This window comes from Myotis yumanensis, unplaced genomic scaffold (genome assembly GCF_028538775.1).
Source record: "Myotis yumanensis isolate MYYU_CA2020_CCGP unplaced genomic scaffold, mMyoYum1.0.hap1 SCAF_19, whole genome shotgun sequence".
NCBI lineage: Eukaryota > Metazoa > Chordata > Mammalia > Chiroptera > Vespertilionidae > Myotis > Myotis yumanensis.
In genome coordinates this window covers 8,153,363-8,171,867 of record NW_027223770.1, presented here as the reverse complement: position 1 = coordinate 8,171,867, position 18,505 = coordinate 8,153,363, and the positions used below count along the sequence as shown (strand labels likewise).

The following is an 18,505-nucleotide window of genomic DNA, read 5'->3' as shown; positions in this document are numbered from 1 at the left end:
GGAAACAGCGCCATTTACGAAGCAGGAAACTGGGACACCTGCCTGGGGCCACACAGGAAGCTGGTGGGAGAGGTGAGACTCGAGCCTGCGTTTCCGTGGCCCCACTGCCTGCCCTGTCCTCACCGTCCTGTCTACAGTTCACACCAAGCGATGGTTCCAGTACGCTGAGCTCAACCACACCGCCATGGCACCTGCTTCGATTCTGGCTCCAAAAAACAGGCCACCAGAAATTCCCTGCCTTCATCTAGTCCCTTTGGACTCAAGTGGCTGAGGGAAAGTCATCCATTTCTTATTTGGCCAAGGAAACTATGATGTCTCAGACACCAGCCCAGTAGATTGGAAAAAGGGATGCAAAGAGGAAGAAAAATCAGTTGTGCCTTTTTCTTTTTTCCTTTTGTGCTGATTTTGATCTGGAGAGGAAAGGAGAGCTCAGAATCCCCCTGGGAGAAAGCCTGGCGCATGCACTAACGAGGCACATCCAATTAGGACCATCCCAGCAGCGTGGCGTGTGATGCACCAGGAATGCTGGCAGCAGCCTGCCTGTCCACTCGTGGGAGTGGCCACAGAATCCCAGTTAAGGGCATGTACCTCAGTTGCAGGTTCGAACCCCTGATCTTAAATCACCCTAATCTGAATAGCTTGCTGCTTTGTGCCTTAGAATTTCCTTTTGAGCTGCAGTACTTCCTCCTTCTGAGGCAGTACTTCCTCTTCATCACTTAAAAAAAATGAGGCAGCTCCAGCTGCAGACATCCACCACATACTCTGAAGTTTCAAAAAATGCAACTTGCGAAATACAGTTTGATATCAACTGCTAAACGTAAGCACAAAACTGTTTTTAGTTCTGTGTGTGCGTGTCTGTAAATGAGTAAAATAGGTCTGGACCTTTTGAGTACGTGTTCCCCGAGGAAGGGGCTAGAACTGGGGGAGGAAATGTTTTGCTGGTATGGTTTTAATTTCTTACAATCTCTACGTATGTTTGTATTGTTTGCATTTTCTAAAGAAATAAATGTAGTTGTGTATACTTTTTTTTCCCAAGGAAAGGAAAGAAGTAGAGAAAGGCACACCAGGCAGGGGATGCCCCACTTACCTTTCCTCTTGGTACAATGGTAAATCTGGCTGTGCTCCTGGGGCAGTGGGTACGGATTGGGTGGGGGCAGAAGGTCCTGGGAGGGTCCTGACACACCATTCTCACACTGGTACTGGGACCCCAAGTTGGATGAGGTGGAGAGAGCGCGAGGCTCACTGCTGAAAGGGCTGTGGTTGGAGGCCACTTTCTGTCTCACTGTGCTCCTGGGAACCACCGGATATTCTTTACTGAAAGAGAGAAGATGGGAAATAACATCAATCACTGCTCTGGTACAGATCCCCCCACTGGCTGAACTGGAGCCATGGAATCCACCAGAAAAATCACAGAATAAGAAACAGAGGGGTCGAGTTGCTTCTCGAGAGAGAATCGAAGATGGCGGCATAGGTAAACACCGGAGACTGCCGCCGTGGACAACCACTTCAAAAATACAACTAAAAGTCGGAGCGGACATCAACCAGAACCACGGGAAGGCTGGCTGAGGAGAGTCTCTTCAACTAGAAGCAAAAACCAACAGCATTCCGACGCTCAGCGGAGGCGCAGTGTGGAAAATTTAAAGGTACGGCGGTGTGGTGGTGAGGGTGCGCGCGCAAAGCGGGCTGGCGGCTGAGGGCGCGATTGTCGTTTTCAATCAGGAGCGAATCTCAGACTCTGGGCTACAGATCCGGGCGAGTCTCTAGGGACCCAGACTCAAACGGGAGAAGCAGGACTGTCTGGCTACGGCCCCTCCGAGGTTTGCAGCGGTTGTTGGGACAGAGAGGCAGAGCCCCTGGGGACGGACTGAGAGCGGCCATAGCTGCTCCCTCCCCCCGCCCTGTTGAGCCCGCCCCGCCCAGGCCCTGCGCAGAGCCATTTGCCGATCGCCTCAGGCAAGGGCTGGACTAGCGCCTCCCCTGAGGACTGAAGTTTTCCCACAGCTGATTTCCACCGCCAGTCGGCCTGGTGGTCAAATCCCTCTAGTGTTAACTACAACAATTAAGGCTTGGCTAGAACAAGACTGCGCACAGAGACCACAAGGGGGTGCACCAAGAAAGCATAAAAGATGCGGAGACAAAAAAACATGACAGAAATGGAGGATATGGAGCTAAGAATCGCAATTTTGAGGGCTTGCCATAAATTTGTGCAGAGCTTCACGAAAACTAATGAGACCCTCGAAGCTACGATAAAGAAATTAGAAAGTAAGCATACACGGACTGAAATAAAGAATATTATACCCAATAGCAGACCAGAGGAGCACAAGAATCAAACCAAAGATTCGACAAAAAACACCCAATTGGAAAAGCAAAATGAAAAAAGAATCCGAAAGTGTGAAGGTAAGTGTAAGGAGCCTCTGGGACAGCTTTAAGCGGACTAATATCAGAGTCATTGGAGTGCCAGAAGATGAGAGACAGCAAGATATTGAAAACCTATTTCAAGAAATAATGGCAGAAAACTTCCCCCACCTGGAGAAAGAAATGGACTTACAGGTCCAAGAAGCGCAGAGAACCCCAAACAAAAGGAATCCAAAGAGGACCACACCAAGACACATCATCATTAAAATGCCAAGAGCAAAAGACAAAGAGAAAATCTTAAAAGCAGCAAGAGAAAGAGGCTCAATTACCTACAAGGGAATACCCATACGACTGTCAGCTGATTTCTCAACAGAAACTTTGCAGGCCAGAAGGGAATGGCAAGAAATATTCAAAGTGCTGAATACCAAGAACCTACAACCAAGATTACTTTATCCAGCAAAGCTATCATTCAGAATTGAAGGTCAGATAAAGAGCTTCACAGATAAGGAAAAACTAAAGGAGTTCATCACCGCCAAACCAGTATTATATGAAATGCTGAAAGGTATCCTTTAAGAGGAGGAAGAAGAAGAAAAAGGTAAAGATACAAATTATGAACAACAAACATGCATCTATCAACAAATGAATCTAAGAATCAAGTGAATAAATAACCTGATGTACAGAATGAACTGGTGATTATAATAGAATCAGGGACATAGAAAGGGAATAGACTGACTATTCTTGGGGGAAAAGGGGTGTGGGAGATGCGGGAAGTGACTGGACAAAAATCATGCACCTATGGATGAACTCAGTGGGTGGGGAGTGAGGGTGGAGGGTGGGGTGGGAGCTGGAAGGAGGGGAGTTATGGGGGGAAAAAAAGAGGAACAAATGTAATAATCTGAACAATAAAGATTTAAAAAAAAAAAAAGAAACAGAGGGGTCTTTAATGAGCAAAGTGATCCAATTATACTCAAGTACATCATGTGTCTTGGATATACATATTTGGGCACTAACTTTTCATGCCTTATACAGTAGGCAAGTAGGTTTATGAATAGTTCTACATGTATACAGACAGGTAAATGGGTCAGGAATGGTGGCTGATCACTAGGATAGTCAGGGATGACCCTAAATTACCCTAATCTGAATAGCTTGCTGCTTTGTGCCTTAGAATTTCCTTTTGAGCTGCAGTACTTATCACCACTGACTTAATATTTCACTTCTCCATGCCTTCATTGTCCAATGGATATAATACAGATCCCCAGTTCAGAGGGGTGTGGAGAGAAGAAATGACTTAATTCAGTGAGAAACTGAATAATAATGGGCACATATGAGTGCTCAACAAATGACAACCATCATTGTTATTGTCATTGTTAATAGAATTGGTTTCCTTGGCAATATATGTATTTTATTGTATGCATTTAATCATATTATTCTGAGGAGTAATCCACAGTGTTCACCATGGCAGGGAGGGCCATGGCGCTACACAGGTTCAGAATCCCTTCCCCAGAAGAAATATGTATTAGTAAACCCCAAACGTCATCGCACTTTTTATCATGACCCCGAACCAACTCTTCTTTAACTGAGTGCATTTTTTAAAATTAAGTTTATATCCAAATAAGTTTAGCCTCACTCTGAGCAATATCCATGAAATTATGGGCTTGCAATGCTAGTTATGTTTCCTGTAATGCTGTTAAAATAAATCCTTTCCTATTGAAATTGAAGAGTACAGCTGAAATCATCCCACGGAAGAAAACACTACACCTAACACATTTTTGAAGGATGCTTCATTAACCCATTTTATCCTCTCCATGACTGGAGGAAGTGGGTGCTGTTCTTGTCCCCATTTTACAGATTAGGAAACTGAGGCCTGGAGAGAGTAAGCAACTTGCCCAAGGTCACAGAGCTATAAAGAGAGCACCCGACACCTAATCCAACAGTCCCCTTAATGATTTCTAGACAATCTCCTAATTACTTCTGTCAATATTTAAAACACAATGTGCTTTTAGGGGGGCAGGGGTGTGGAGTTCACCACTCCCACCCCCAGGGGTGTAACAGCCCCACTCTGGGCCCCTGCCTTTGTTTGTCATGTGAAAGCACGTCAGAGTGGCCAGGCAGGGACATAAAGTGTCTGCCAAGTTTCCATGAGGCTCCAGACACCCTCAGGACACCCAGGGGTCTCCTCGCCCAGTTTTCCCGTGGCATGTGCCATCTCAAAACCAAAGCTGGAGCCATCCTGCGCAGCCACACCACTCAGAATCTCTCCCTGGGGCCCGCAGGCTGAAAGGAATGAAATTAGCTTTATAGTTCTCGCTTTGCGGCTCCAGCTACGTCATGGAAAATGAAGACGAAGAATTGTAATAATAATAAAACATAAAAGCTGTCAGATCTTGCTGGCAATTCCGTTTGGGTCTGCTTAGTAGAAGGGCTGTGCTGTCGGAGCTCCCCAAGAGGAGGGGAATCTCTCTTAGTTTTATATTCTTAATGGAGATGGCTTTTTCTTAGTTAAAGAAAATAACTCCCAAAAATGTTGGCTGAGGGAGTTTACAAGAGAAGGCATCAATGGGCTCTGAGGAATTCTACATTCTGGCATTGCCAAATTGCAAAATTACTGTCTGGGAAGGGCAAATCCTGCCTTTGATTACTAACATGCTCAGAAATGGGAAGCCATTTCACCCCAATAACCTCTTGTCCCTCACAGCTTCCTTCTCGCCAAGGAGCTTGAAACGTCATCCCCACCATCCATCACTCACATCTCGGTGCCTGAAATACAAGGGCTGCAAGCCCATCTGACAGGTGTCAAAACAGAGGCATGAGCCGATAGAGGCGAAGGGACGAAATGCTACCACCAATAGCATGCGGGCAATTTCCACCAGGCTCCTCAATGGACCAATCAAAGGAACATGATTAGTAGCAATGCAGTGAAAATCTCTAAAGTGCTTGTGATGAAGAGAGAAATTACATTCCTCCACAGCTTGAGAGCATTATTGAAGAACCCAGGGCACAGAGGATTAAAGTGAAAGTTGAAAAGCCTTGTGTTTCTGGAAAGGAGGGCAGCAACAGAGGGCTGGTGTTTCATCGCCATACCATCATCATCACCATCACATCACCATCACCATCACATCACCATCATCATCACCATCACCGTTATCATCACCATCACCACCACCATCACCATCATTACCACTACCACCATCACCACCATCATCACCATCACCATCATCACCACTACTACCATCATCATCATTGTCACCATCCTCCTCCTCATCCATGTTGTTCTGTGTCTTCTAATGTCCCAGCCACTGTACTGGTTGACTTATATACTTTCCCTCATTTGATCCTGGCAAGAACTCCATTTCATCAGTATGATTAGACTTACTTTAGAGCATGCATGTCAAACTCGTGACACGTGGGCCACATGCAGCCCACAACAAATATTTTTGTGGCCCAGCCAATATAACGGTATGTAAGGAACATTTTAATAATTTTGTAACTTAATTTTTGCAATATCCTGTTATACATAATTATTAATAACAACTACAGCATTCACTAATGACTGATTATATAATCGTGTTGCATTCATTTCCCTTACACGCCTTACGTGCAGGCGCACCATTTCTCTCCATTATTACTAGCAGTGAATATTTTAGCAGCTGATGGCCACATCATTAGTCTTGGACTGACTTGTTTGGTGTGCGCAATAGGAAATATTTCACTTTCGGAGAACAAGAAAAATAGGTTTATCTGCATTATGCTTATTAATTTGTGCAGTTACTCAATGTCTGGTAAGTTAATGTTCAAGAAAAAATTAATTTTTATCAAAATGTTCTATTTTATGTTAACGATTACTCATTTATTTCAGCCGTTTGTATTCAGCATGTCTCTATCGAAATAAACCTATGTTTCTATGAAAATTGAAGCTTTTGCTTTTTCGCGGCCCACATCAACTTAAACCTTGTGTGTTTTGTCTGTGTTAGCCTTTGAGTTTGACATGCTTGCTTTAGAGGTAAAGAAATTAAGCTGCAGGGATGTTAAGCAACTTGCCCCAGATCACACAGCTAAGAAGAGGTAAAGCTGCGCTCCAGCCCGGGTCAGCTATTCCAAAGATCTTGCCAACATACACTTGGCAATAGGAAATTGCTGCCTTCACACCGACTGTGTGGGCAACGCAACCGTCCTGTGATAAAAGCTTCCTGGTGATAACAGAGTTGGGTATTGGCTACCCCCGGGCAATATCAAGTTCTGCCGGCCAATCTGCTGATCCTACTGTTTGAGGAACTTATTTTACCATCAAATCCCACCGCTCTCGCTGTATCAACAGCTGTGCCTACATCCTGCCAGCTTGCTCTGCGGAATCTGGGCTCCCAGGACACCCGCCGAGTCCTGAGCACCTCGTTTCACTCTGGGTGTCGGAGCCCGCAGACCAGCCTCTCCCGGGCCCTCACATTCTGTTCCACGTGAGTGAGTGCGATGAATGACGCCATTGTTGCCAGGTCTGGGTTGTAAAACGTTACAAGGGAATATTGAGATCCAGGGCCAAACTGCACCCACAGCGTGCCGCCAGCTAACGAACGCCCCTGAGAACCTTTATCCACCGCAGCGTCTGAATTGGCCCTTTCACTGGAGCAGGTGGCCGCTGCTGGCGAGCGCGGAGCTGGTGTTGTTGTTGTGCCCTGCGCTGCTTACTCAGTGTCTGGCAGCCTTTCTCAAACAAGCAGGGCAGCGGGCAAGGCCAGGGACTGTGGCATTCCTGTTCTGGGGTGGCAGGGCGGGGGGGCGGATTCCTCGGGCCAGCACTGGGTCTGCGATTAAAACTCACGAAGGGCCCACAAGCCCGCCACAGCTGTTGCGATTATTAACTCTCTACTCTACTGTGCTTGGGGAAGTTATTCTGATGTCATGTGTGGACATGCGAGGAATGGGGTGCTTCACCCAGGTGGGACTTTGCTCAGTGCAATAATAATCACGCTCTCCTTCCCATCTACATTTGTTCTATTACTTGGTTCACACCACACTAGGTTTGGGATTCAGTCCCCAGTTGGGGTGCGTACCAGAGGCAATGGATCAGTGTTTCTCTCTCACATCAATGTTTCTCTCTCTCTCCCTCCCCCTCCCTCTCTCTCTCGCTCAATTCCTCCCCCCCCCCTTTTCCTTCCTCTCTCTAAAATAAACAACAAAAACATATCCTTAGCCAAGGAAGAAAAATAAAGGCTTGGCATACATTTGGGACACACTGCTCAATAACCACCACCTTATAAATCACACATGACTGTATTTTGAAGCAGTTCTTATCTTGCAAGGGCTTCGAATGGTCTATGACCAGCCCCCTCCCCCATTTATCAGATATTTAGGGCTTGTCTGTGTTCTAGGGAGTGGTCCATCCTGGCATCAGCCTCTTAGAAGGGATCTGTAATTCACACAAGAAAAGGTTGTGAGCGACACTACAGGGGTGGCTCTGGAGTCACAGGGCAAGTCCTGAACCAGCTGTGAGGACGAATCATGACATCTCCCTTCGCCTCAGTTTCTCCATTTGCAGATGGGGCAACAAGACCTGTGTCCCATGTCACAGTTGCGAGTCCCCGAAGCAAAAGCTGGCTGTGAAGCCACAGATAGGAAAGGTCGTGTCGATGCAGGCTGAATGTGAGGGGCTCGTGGCAACAGCAGCGGAATAGTGTTGTCAGGTCCCTTGGGTTGACTTGAAGAGCCAATACAATGGGGCCTTGACTTACGAGTTTAATTCGTTCCGTGATGGAGCTCGTAATTCAAATTACTCGTATGTCAAATCAAAAAATGAACGAGTGAGACACGTGATGCTGGGCTGTGTGGCGTTCACTGTGACGTTCGCTGCGCCAACTAGTGGTGGGGTATCTGAAGCTGGCTGGTAACCCGAATTTTAGCTCGCAACTCAAAGCAAAAAATCGGCCGAGAGATGGCTCGTATCTCGAAAAACTCGTTAGTCGGGACACTCGTAAGTCAAGGCCCTACTGTATTTTAATTCAGTCTCCTTTTAACGAATTGAAGCATGTCTTTGCTTTAGTGGGTTGGTGGGAAGGTGAAGAGACGTGGTCAAAGGCTAAGCCTTGTCCTTCTGGGAGCCGGGAGGCCGGAGAGGCCAAGTCTAGCTGAGCTCAACCAGACAGCTTCCTGGACTCAACAGGACTGTGCCAAGGCCTCCTTTGTTCTGATGGGAATACGTGGGGGCCCCCTGGTCATGCAGAGGTCAGTCAAGGACCGCTTGGTGACCTTCAGTGCAAATGGGACCGTTGCAAAGTTACCCCAAAGCAACAGCCCTGGTAGGAATGCTAGCTGTTCCGTGTGCTGGTCTAAAAGCCTGCCTGTCCTGGGGGGGGGGGGGGGGGGGGGGGGGGGAGAACACCTACAGGGGAATGGTCTCTAAGGAAATCATTTCTAACGTGGGAACATTAATTACTGGGATGGAGTCGTTGAGAAACAGGGCTCAGGGCTTAGAGTGGGGAGGGGCCGAGATGGGGAAATCTCTCTAGGGGAGTGGGCTTCAAACTTGACTGCATACTGTAATCTCCTGGGATTCTTTTTTCAATACCAACTCCTGAGCCCACCCCCAGAGACTCTGACCTTTGTCCTTCTGCAGTGCAACCTAGACATCAGGAGTGTGGAAAGCTGCCCAGGAGAAAGCAGCCTTAGGCAAGTGACACTGATTCCTACACCATGAAAGGAAACCAGAGCCCTGGTTGCTTCTGCGGGGAGGGGGAGGCGGGATTCCCTGGGATGGGGCCTGAGGGAAGTTCCGGGGGTGGAGGGGTGTTCTATCTGATGAGGGAGGCTTGTCAGAACGTGAATGGTGTACATGAGGTTTGTGCAGTCCACTGTATGCAAATTTTACCTGAAGTAAAAACTTGTAAACAACAATAGAATCCTCCCTAGTTAATGACATGCATGCCGAAGTCTATAGGATGGAATGTACGCAGGTCTGCAACTTGGTTTGAGATGCATCAAAAAATAATAGGATGGATGAATGGATAGATGAATTAATGGATGAATGGATGGTGGATGGATGATGGATAAATGGATGGACGGATAGATGGATGATGAATGGATGAGCAGGTATGTTTGGGAAGAGCAGGTGCGTTTGCGCAGGGCGTGGGGTGAAGGGTGGAGACAGTGTTGCAGATAAATGGGAAAGGAGAGGAGGACTGTTCTGAGCATCCATATCCTCAACGGGACAACCATGAGCCAACATGGGACCCTGGGGGCGCGGCTACAGCGTTTGGACAGGTTCAAGCCTTGGACTGATGAGAGGGCACAGTCCTCTCATGGCCACGTGCAAGTCCCAGCTTGGAGGGCAGGGCCCTCCCAGCACAATTATAGCCAACAGCTATGGTTGTAAGCTTGAACCTATGGTCCGAACACCTGGCCCCACGTGCCTGAGTGATGTGGGCTTGACAGAGTTCAGGTGCATGTAGTTGAGTAGGATTGAAACCCACGAGAATGCTGTAAACATCTTGATCATGACCTTACTTTGCCTTGTGGCATCTGCTATAAAATAAAGACACGGCTTGTGGGCGCCGGTGCTGTCTCTCCATCAGGAAGGGCAATGTCCCACCCAGACCCAGCTTTTATTCTCTTGTCTATCTTAATCCTTCACTGCCCCCTCTCAGGGTCACTGAACCAGGCTGAGCTGGCGTGGCACATAAGGCGCCCTGGAGCTGAGCATGCCATGGCCGTGCCGGCTCGCCACAGGACCCCTCGGGACAAACCTCAATTTCACGGCAGAGGCTGGCTCGGCGTCCCAAACACAAGCCCCCTCCAGCTTTAGATCAATCCACACTGCCCTTGGGAACCGTGTGCCTCATCAGAAATGCAGCAAGCAGTGAGAGCAGCGCCTCTCCAGAACCTTGACTTGGAAACCAGGCCTCATTATGGGCGTTGGGATTGCCTTTAACCACAAGCATGAGCTACAGGAGCACTGTCTTCCCTTTGAAAAACCGTCCGAGCTGAGGAGCTGGACATGAACTAAGATCAGAAAGGAAGGGCTGGAGGTGGCGGGAAGGCTCCCTCGGAAGGACATCACCTTTTAGGGGTCCCATGAAGCCCAGGAAATTGTTAGTGAGTTTTTCAGAGAGTCCCTTGCTTTCACTGCATTTTCAAAGGGGGGGGTTGAGACCCCGATTAAGCCCCACCCTAGAGGTAGAAATGGAGGAGGTGGGCGTGAGCATCTCAGAGGCTGGGAGATTTCAGTGCAGGTGTGTAGAGATGTCCCTGGACCGGTCTAGCGGGGGCATCGTGGGCTCCAAGCGTTCCTAGCTGCTCTCTGGTTGGGGGGCTCAAACTCCAGCCACAGCAGAGCCTCAGGGTCCCCCCACTCTGTAGGCCGCTTCCCCAGCGCATCAGCTGCCCAGGAAAAGACTGAGGACGTACAGGCAACCCCAGCCCTTCTGTGAGGAGCTCTGAAGACACCACCGATGCCAAGTGTGGCACGGCCACAATCTGCTAGGCCCCCGAAAATGCTCCACAAAGACGGTGTGTGGCAGAAGGGCCAGGCAGACTCAGTGCGAGGCAAAGCGAGAAGCACCTGCGGCTTGTTCCCCTTCTGGGTTTGTCCTGAGCGGACGAGGGGCGGAAGGGGGATCGGCTCCACCTAAGGAAGCCAGGCCTCTGCACTGACCAGCCGTGTGACCTGGGCAAGCCAGCCGGCCTCTGGCTCCACAGGACCAGCCCTCCCTCATGCCTAACCTTTGTTCCGGGCCTGCCAGGGCCGTGTTACAGCACGTGGGCACTCTCTGACTCTCCTTCTGTCTAGAGGAGGGATGGCAATCAGGACACACGCGTTACCGCCTGTCACCCATGCAGCAGCCCTGCGGGTGGCTCCATCATTATCCCCATTTTACAGATGAGGACAGAGGCCCAGGGGAGTCGGGGAGCCTGGAGCTGCTCCATGTGGTAGTCTGGACCCAACTCCAAAGCCTGCTTCTCCAGCTGTGGACCTGTTCCCCTGCGTGTTGATTTCCCTTTGCAGCCCAGTGCCTGGCATACAGTAGGCACTTAATAATGCGTGTTAGCTGAGTAACGAAGCAATAGCTCAAACACTGAATAAGTGAATGAGTCTCCGGCCTCGTTTGCCCTCCTACAAGAGGGCTTGGAAGGCGGGGGCGATGCTGTCTCCTGTGGTCCCTTCTGCCTCTGGAACCCCAGTGTCACCCTGTCACAGCGCCTCTCCAGGTGGCTTTCAGAGACCTTAGACTCTGACCCCGACTCCACACCCCAAGGCTTCTTGACCCCGGCCCACTTCTCCTCTGCTCGAACCAGACAACCCCAACGGATTCCAATCCCCTTCTCCCTACAAGGCCTAGGGCCCATCTCTCATAAAGGTGTCTGTCTGTCCACCCCCACCACCACCCCACCCCACCGGTCCCGGCATCGTGGGCTCCTCAGCAATTCAGAACTTGTCTGAACGCACCTTCGAGTGCAGCAAAGTTGAAAGAAAGCCATGTCCTATAGACACTCAGTCTAGACCAGCGGTTCTCAACCTGTGGGTCGCAACCCCTTCGGCGGTCGAACCACCCTTTCACAGGGGCCACTTAAGACCATCCTGCATATCAGATATTTACATTGCGATTCATAACAGTAGCAACATTACAGTTATGAAGTAGCAACGAAAATAATTTTATGGTTGGGTCACAACATGAGGAACTGTATTTAAAGGGCCAGAAGGTTGAGAACCAATGGTCTAGAGTGGTTCTAGAATGATCTCTAGACTCTAGACCAGCCGTGGGCAAACTACGGCCCGTGTAAAACTAAAAAAAAAAAAAGACCGTACCCTTTTATGTAATGATGTTTACTTTGAATTTATATTAGTTCACACAAACACTCCATCCATGCTTTTGTTCCGGCCCTCCGGTCCAGTTTAAGAACCCATTGTGGCCCTAGAGTCAAAAAGTTTGCCCACCCCTGGTCTAGACCATTTCTAAGAGCGGCGAAGCCCCTGCACCTTTCTTATTAGATGGGCGTTTAGGTGCATTTCCCAAATTACCGCCATTTTCATAGCATCTTGACAGCGTTCACCCAATCTTGATACCAGCTCTATGCTTTTTAGTTAATATTTTTCTTTAAATAATCAACCTTAAGTTAATTCCTCTTCTCCTTTCCTTCCTGCCTTCCTCTCGTTCTAAGCAATGTCTGTGAGATCAGGCTGATGCTCCTGTCTTCTGGGGACCCTCTCCGATCACCTGCTTTGTCCCCAGGGGAGAGGCACTGCAGTTTGGGGAAATACTGGATTTCAGGATTAGATGCTTTTTAAGCCACAGACTAACCTTTCAAAATAACCTTGGCGCATATTTTAGTCGGCCTGCTAGAGACAGCATTTTAAATGATTTTACTTTCTTCTTTGTGCTCTCCCATTTTTATAGGAAGCAGTTGCTGCTTCTGTAACTAGAAATTATAAATGAATGTTGGACAATCACTAAGGCACCGTCTGCATTTTTCCAAACACGGAGAGTTAGGTGAAGAGAGATAGTGGGGTGAGTGCCCAGACGTTGGCCAAGCTAATCCAAGAGTGACTTCTGTGGGCTGACTTCAAGTTCACGCTCAGCCCTCCTTCCAATTGTTGGACTTGGAGGAAATTTCTCCCCTCCTGCTTTTCTCCCCAGCAGCTGTCACGGGGTGTGTGTGGAACAGGAAACAGGATTAGAAGATTAACAGGGAGCCTGCCCGTGCAGCCTGGCTGTTATCGCGGCCGACTCTGGACAGTCACCATCCTGGGACACTTGTCACTACCTGCTGCCCCAGAATAAACTCTGAACAAGGGCGAAACTGGGAGCAATGGGGAGTATCAGACACATTTTACTGAGCCTGGACTAGGCACCCGCCCCTTTAGGCAGTCTCTCATATCTCCTACAAGAACCCTAGAAAGTGAGCGCTACATTTATTTACGCCCTCTTCACAGATGAGGGATCTAGGGCTCCGGGAGCGTCAATCGCTTGCCCACGGTCACATGCAGAGCGAGGATGCACCCAGGTGTGTCTGACTCCAAAGCCTTCTGTTAGAGCCACTCTGCTTAGTCCCCTGTCCTTCCCACAGGCCACGTCCAGGGAAAACTGGGCACATGGCCCTGTGCACTCCCCACCTGGTCACTGCTGCGTCCTCTTGTTCCCAACACAGCTCCTCACACAGCCACAAAGACCCACGTGGCTCTCAGGCTGAGAGGTTTGATCCTGCCTGTCGATTACTGAGCGCCGTCAATTACCAGCACCCCCTCCTGCCCCCCATCTGTCCTGCCTACCAGGAAAGTCACCTAACCAAACCCGCCCCAATCCACAACAGCCAGGGGCTGGTTAGGACAGCCCATTCAGACCAAATAGAGTCAGCTGCCTAAATATCTAACGGCGGCGTGGCTAGAACTTCAGGGAGAGTCCCCAGGATCACTGACATCTGAGCTCTTAAACTCCTGTACCTCCCACCTGTCTCTCCCTCCAAGGCTGCCACCTGTCCAATCAGCTCCCCACACGCAGGGGCCTGGCCTGACCGGGAAGGCAGTGAGGGGTCCTGGGAGCAGATGGGAGTACACAGTCTGCGGCCGGGGGAGCTTCGTGGAGGAAGGGAAAGCTACAAGGTGACACTAGTGACAGGCAGGGAACGGCCAAGTGCAGGAGGAGGGGACAAGTCTGAGGCAGACCAAATGTGCTGTTTGGAGGGACGAACGTCACCAAAAGAAGTGGGTTTGGAACTAGGTTGAAGCAGAGAGGAGGCACCTGTGAGGGACAAAGCACGGGGAGTGGCCAGGCCGGAGGGGAGTGGTCATGCGCGTAGGGCTTGGGCAATCACGTGAGGAAGTCTGGGCCTCCTACTGAAAACAATAGGAGGCCTAGATGTTCTAGGTGTGGAGTAACCGAGTCTGACTTGTGCTTTACAACGATGTCTTCAGGGCTACCCAGAGAATGTCCGGGAGGCGAACAGGACTGAAGTCGGGTCTAAATAAGTTAGGAGGCTTGCGCAGGCAGGAGCAGTGGTTAGAATAGACGGGCTGGACGGAGACAGGGAGGTGAATCCTGAGATATGTTAAGAAGGTAGAATCAACACGACCTGGGGGAACTGGTGAAATTTGAGGGGTTGATTCAAAACACCGTAAATCCATTACCCCATGTGCTCTTGACTAGTGGGGAGGAGGGAGGGAGTGGGGGCTGGGAAAAACCCTTAGATCTCAGCTGGAACTGGGTGCCCTCCACCTGGTCCCCACGGCACAACCTGGACCCTTACCTGCTGGAGACAAGCCTTTGTCGATGGCTAATCGGCCTGAAGGACTGGGCTCGGAGTGTGAACGCGGCAGGAATAAAAACTACCTCCGAGCCTAGGGCCACAGAGAGTCTGCCCCCTCTCAGCCTTATGTGATATTTGTTGTCAACTTTTTTTCTGACCAGAGACTAAATCCAACTCCAGTTTCAAAATGTAGATGTGCTTAACGCCAAATGTTTAGCTACAAAAGTAGTGTACATATGTACACGTGAAGACAATGACATTTTTATGTTTACTGAATACAGTGAATACACAATATCATATTAGTGTCAGGTATACAGAAAGTCAACACTAATACACCTAACGAAGTGATCACGACACTAAGTCTAATAACCATCATTGAAGGTTATCACAATGTTATTGACAATATTCCCTGTTGTACATTACATCCCCGTGACTTCTTTCTTTTATAACTGGAAATCTGCACCTTGCATTTCCCTTCACCTTTCTGCTCTTTATTTTTTAAAGTATGCAAATTAGATCTGGGAAGCCTGCTATTGAAAACAGTTTCCACGGCGTGTATTTCTAAACCCAACGTTAAAACCACCACATAGCTACGCCTTTCTCTCGGGTCTCTTGTCTCCCTTTGAGTGAGCATGTCTGTCCATCTGCCCGACTCCCCCTTTCTGTGTCTCCCAGAAAAGGATAAGGAAAAGCTTCCTGCGTGACCTCATTTTATTTTGAAACACGAAACCCACCACCAGGGGAAGGAAAAAAACACACTTTCTTGGTCACAGGGATCAAGATGTATTTCTAATTCTCTTGCCATATGGTAACGTATTTTGGAAACATATCAAGAGGCAGAGAGAGTGTTTGACGAAATTGGCAATCCCTTCAAATCAGACCAAATTCCCACTATATACATTTGTACAGCCCCATCTATTCATCATATCAGCGACTGCGACCACAGGATATGTAAAAGTATGGAGTGATTTTTATCACCATCTCCCAATCCCCCGGTGCCCTGGACACCACGTGGTGTCGAGTTTGTCTGTATTTCAGCCCCAGGAAATCAAGTCGTTAACTTCCCTTTCATTGACCAAGAGCTGTTGCCAGAAAGAAAATCATTCATCAGCCATGACTTATGGGGAAAAGAGAGAGAGGACTTCACTAGGAGGAGAGACAGCAAGGGAAGAGGAGCGAATGGTAGCTTTAACCCCCTGGGCAGATGAAGGATGCCAAGACCTCGGTACATTCCACCCCCACGCTTCCAGGATACACTCTCCAGGTCGCCTGACAGAGGAAACCACATGTGAGGCCAATCAGCAAGTGGGACTCCAGGAGGCTCCTTTGCCTTCTGCTCGCTGGCTATCAGGGCTCCATTTCTCCGTCCCCGGTGGGCTGCTGGAGGGAGGTGCCTTGTGGCTGATGGCTCACATGGGCTGTTCGGGGGGGTAAGTGGTGAGGAGGGAGCCCAGGAACTCACGTTCTTACCTTTGCATTCTTGACATTCTGTGCAGTTCCATATCGTCGCTGCCCCGGAAGCCTTTGGCGAAGGGATTGTTCTCAATCTTTAACTGGGTGATCTGAAGAGAGGAGAGAGCGTGATTGCTATGAGACAACCTCGGGACATGAGCTAAGATGGTGCTGCATAAAGGCAGCCTCTGGCAACCAAATATTCAGGCGGAAGCTTTGAAAAAATATCCTAGATCAGACTGCTTTTAAACAGAGAAAAGAACTGGGATTTGGTTTGCCCATTAATTCAAGTCCTACTCAGCATCATTCTGGCCAGTTTGTTGCTGTTGTTGATTTCACTCTTAGCATTTTGTGTTCCAAACACCAACTAGGCCTCCCCGGCATCCACCTCCGCTTTGGAAAGGTGTGCATGTTGGACGGTGTCACGCATCCTGCAGCTGGCAGGCTCCACTCGGGCGGGCTCGCTTACCGCTTTCCCAGTCCTGCAGTGCCTCGTGTCATGTTCATTTCTGTTCCACAGGTAGACTCTGCCAGCTCAGGTGGAAAACGCTGTCTAATTAAATCACTAACGGATAGAATTGTAGCATATATAATGGCTATCGAGCAGCTACCAGGCCTCTTTCATTTTTGAGGTAAGGAAGAAAGAGCCCTCTTCTTGGATACTTTTGTTGCAATGTACGAAGTTTAGTCATAGAACAGGGCCTTTGGGTCAAGGCCCAGAACTTCCATGTCAACCATCACACACATCCTATGAGGATGAGTGAACAGTAGCAGGTCCGGATGCGAGGGCGCCTCTACCTGGCATTTGCCGGAAGTATTTCCTGACAGCTGGGTGTGAATTAATTTGTATGTATCAAGTCACTCTGTGGACATCGAGGTTCAGTCACTCACGCTTGACCTTCACGGTCACTGTCACCTAAATCACACCTGTACACTGGTCCATTTAATATTTTCACTTGAAGCTAATCAGTCTTTACTTCAACTTATTTAGTACAAAATATTATATCACTTCTATGTCCAACCAGAATCACTTGCTATTCCACAGAAAGAAAGCAATGCTTTCAGTTCTCTCTACTGGTACCCACAGAAAGCTCTAAACCAGTGGTTCTCCACCTTCCTAATGCCGAGACCCTTTAATACAGTTCCTCATGTTGTGGTGACCCCCAACCATAAAATTATTTTCGTTGCTACTTCCTAACTGTAATTTTGCTACTGTTATGAATCGTAATGTAAATATCTGATATGCAGGATGTATTTTCATTGTTACAAATTGAACATAATTAAAGCATAGTGATTAATCACAAAACAATATGTAATTATATATGTGTTTTCTGATGGTCTTAGGCGACCCCTGTGAAAGGGTCGTTCGACCCCCAAAGGGGTCTCGACCCACAGGTTGAGCACCGCTGCTCTAAACGCAAGGTGGGCTTTCTCTTCGTTACAAGGGAAGATTAGACACCTTTCAATCACAGAAGAGTCCCAACTAAACTAAGACTGTCTTCCTGATGGTTGAATAAAGATAATCGAAAGAGGACAACTTTCTGTGGCTCCATCATATTCATGTAACCCCCCAAATCACCTCAATCTACCCCATAGTATAGTTATAGATGCACAGAATCTCCGTGCGGGGTGATAGATGAAGGCGCCCTCCAATAGTGCATCTGGGGGCAGACAGTCTGGTATGTCCTGTTTTCTACAGGAGATGGCTTAGTAAGGTCTTCTAACTCCAACGCTCTATAATGAGCATAAACTTACTATGTATGTATACGCATGTGTTCATGATAAAAACATATGTAAACTAAATATTTAAAAACATGCTATATGATTCCAGTCATATGACATTTGGAAAAGACATAACTATGGAAACAGTAAAAAGATGTGTGGCTGCCAGTATTAGAGGGGAGGGAGGGGTGAGTAGGCAGAGCGTGGGATGTTTAGGGCAGGGGAACTCTTCTGTATGATACTGTGATGCTGGGCAGTGTCATTAAACGCTTGTCCAAACCCACAGAATGGACAGCGCCGAGAGTGAACCCTCAGGTGAACTGGACTTCGGGTGATGATGTGTCCGTGTTGGTTCACTGACTGTAACAATGTCCCCTCTGGTGGGGATGTTGATAGTGAGCAGGCTGTACGTGGCGGGGCGGGGGCAGGAGGAATGCAGCAAACCTGTGTACCTTCACTCAACTTTCCTGAGAACCTAAAACTGCTCTAAAAAAATCTATTACAAAAGTTTTAATATGTATGCATGCTTATTTATGTGTATACACATCACCTCCTCCCTCATCTTTTATTTTTTTTTAACTTTTTTAAAAATATATTTTATTGATTTTTTACAGAGAGGAAGGGAGAGAGATAGTTAGAAACATCGATGAGAGAGAAACATCCATCAGCTGCCTCCTGCACATCTCCTACTGGGGATGTGCCCGCAACTCAGGTACATGCCCTTGACCGGAATCGAACCCGGGACCTTTCA

General features: G+C 48.4%; 1 protein-coding gene across 3 annotated transcripts in view; it reads right to left on the bottom strand.

The window, feature by feature from the left end:
* TBX5 (T-box transcription factor 5) overlaps positions 1 to 18,505 on the bottom strand; it is a 44,826-nt gene that overhangs the window by 8,985 nt on the left and 17,336 nt on the right. For all 3 annotated transcript variants that reach the window (XM_070399745.1, XM_070399746.1, XM_070399747.1), the window contains 2 exons: positions 16,051 to 16,142; positions 1,088 to 1,314 (listed from right to left, as the gene is read on the bottom strand). In XM_070399745.1, coding sequence (XP_070255846.1) covers positions 1,088 to 1,314; positions 16,051 to 16,142 — 319 coding nt within the window. The remainder of the gene's footprint in view (positions 1 to 1,087; positions 1,315 to 16,050; positions 16,143 to 18,505) is intronic.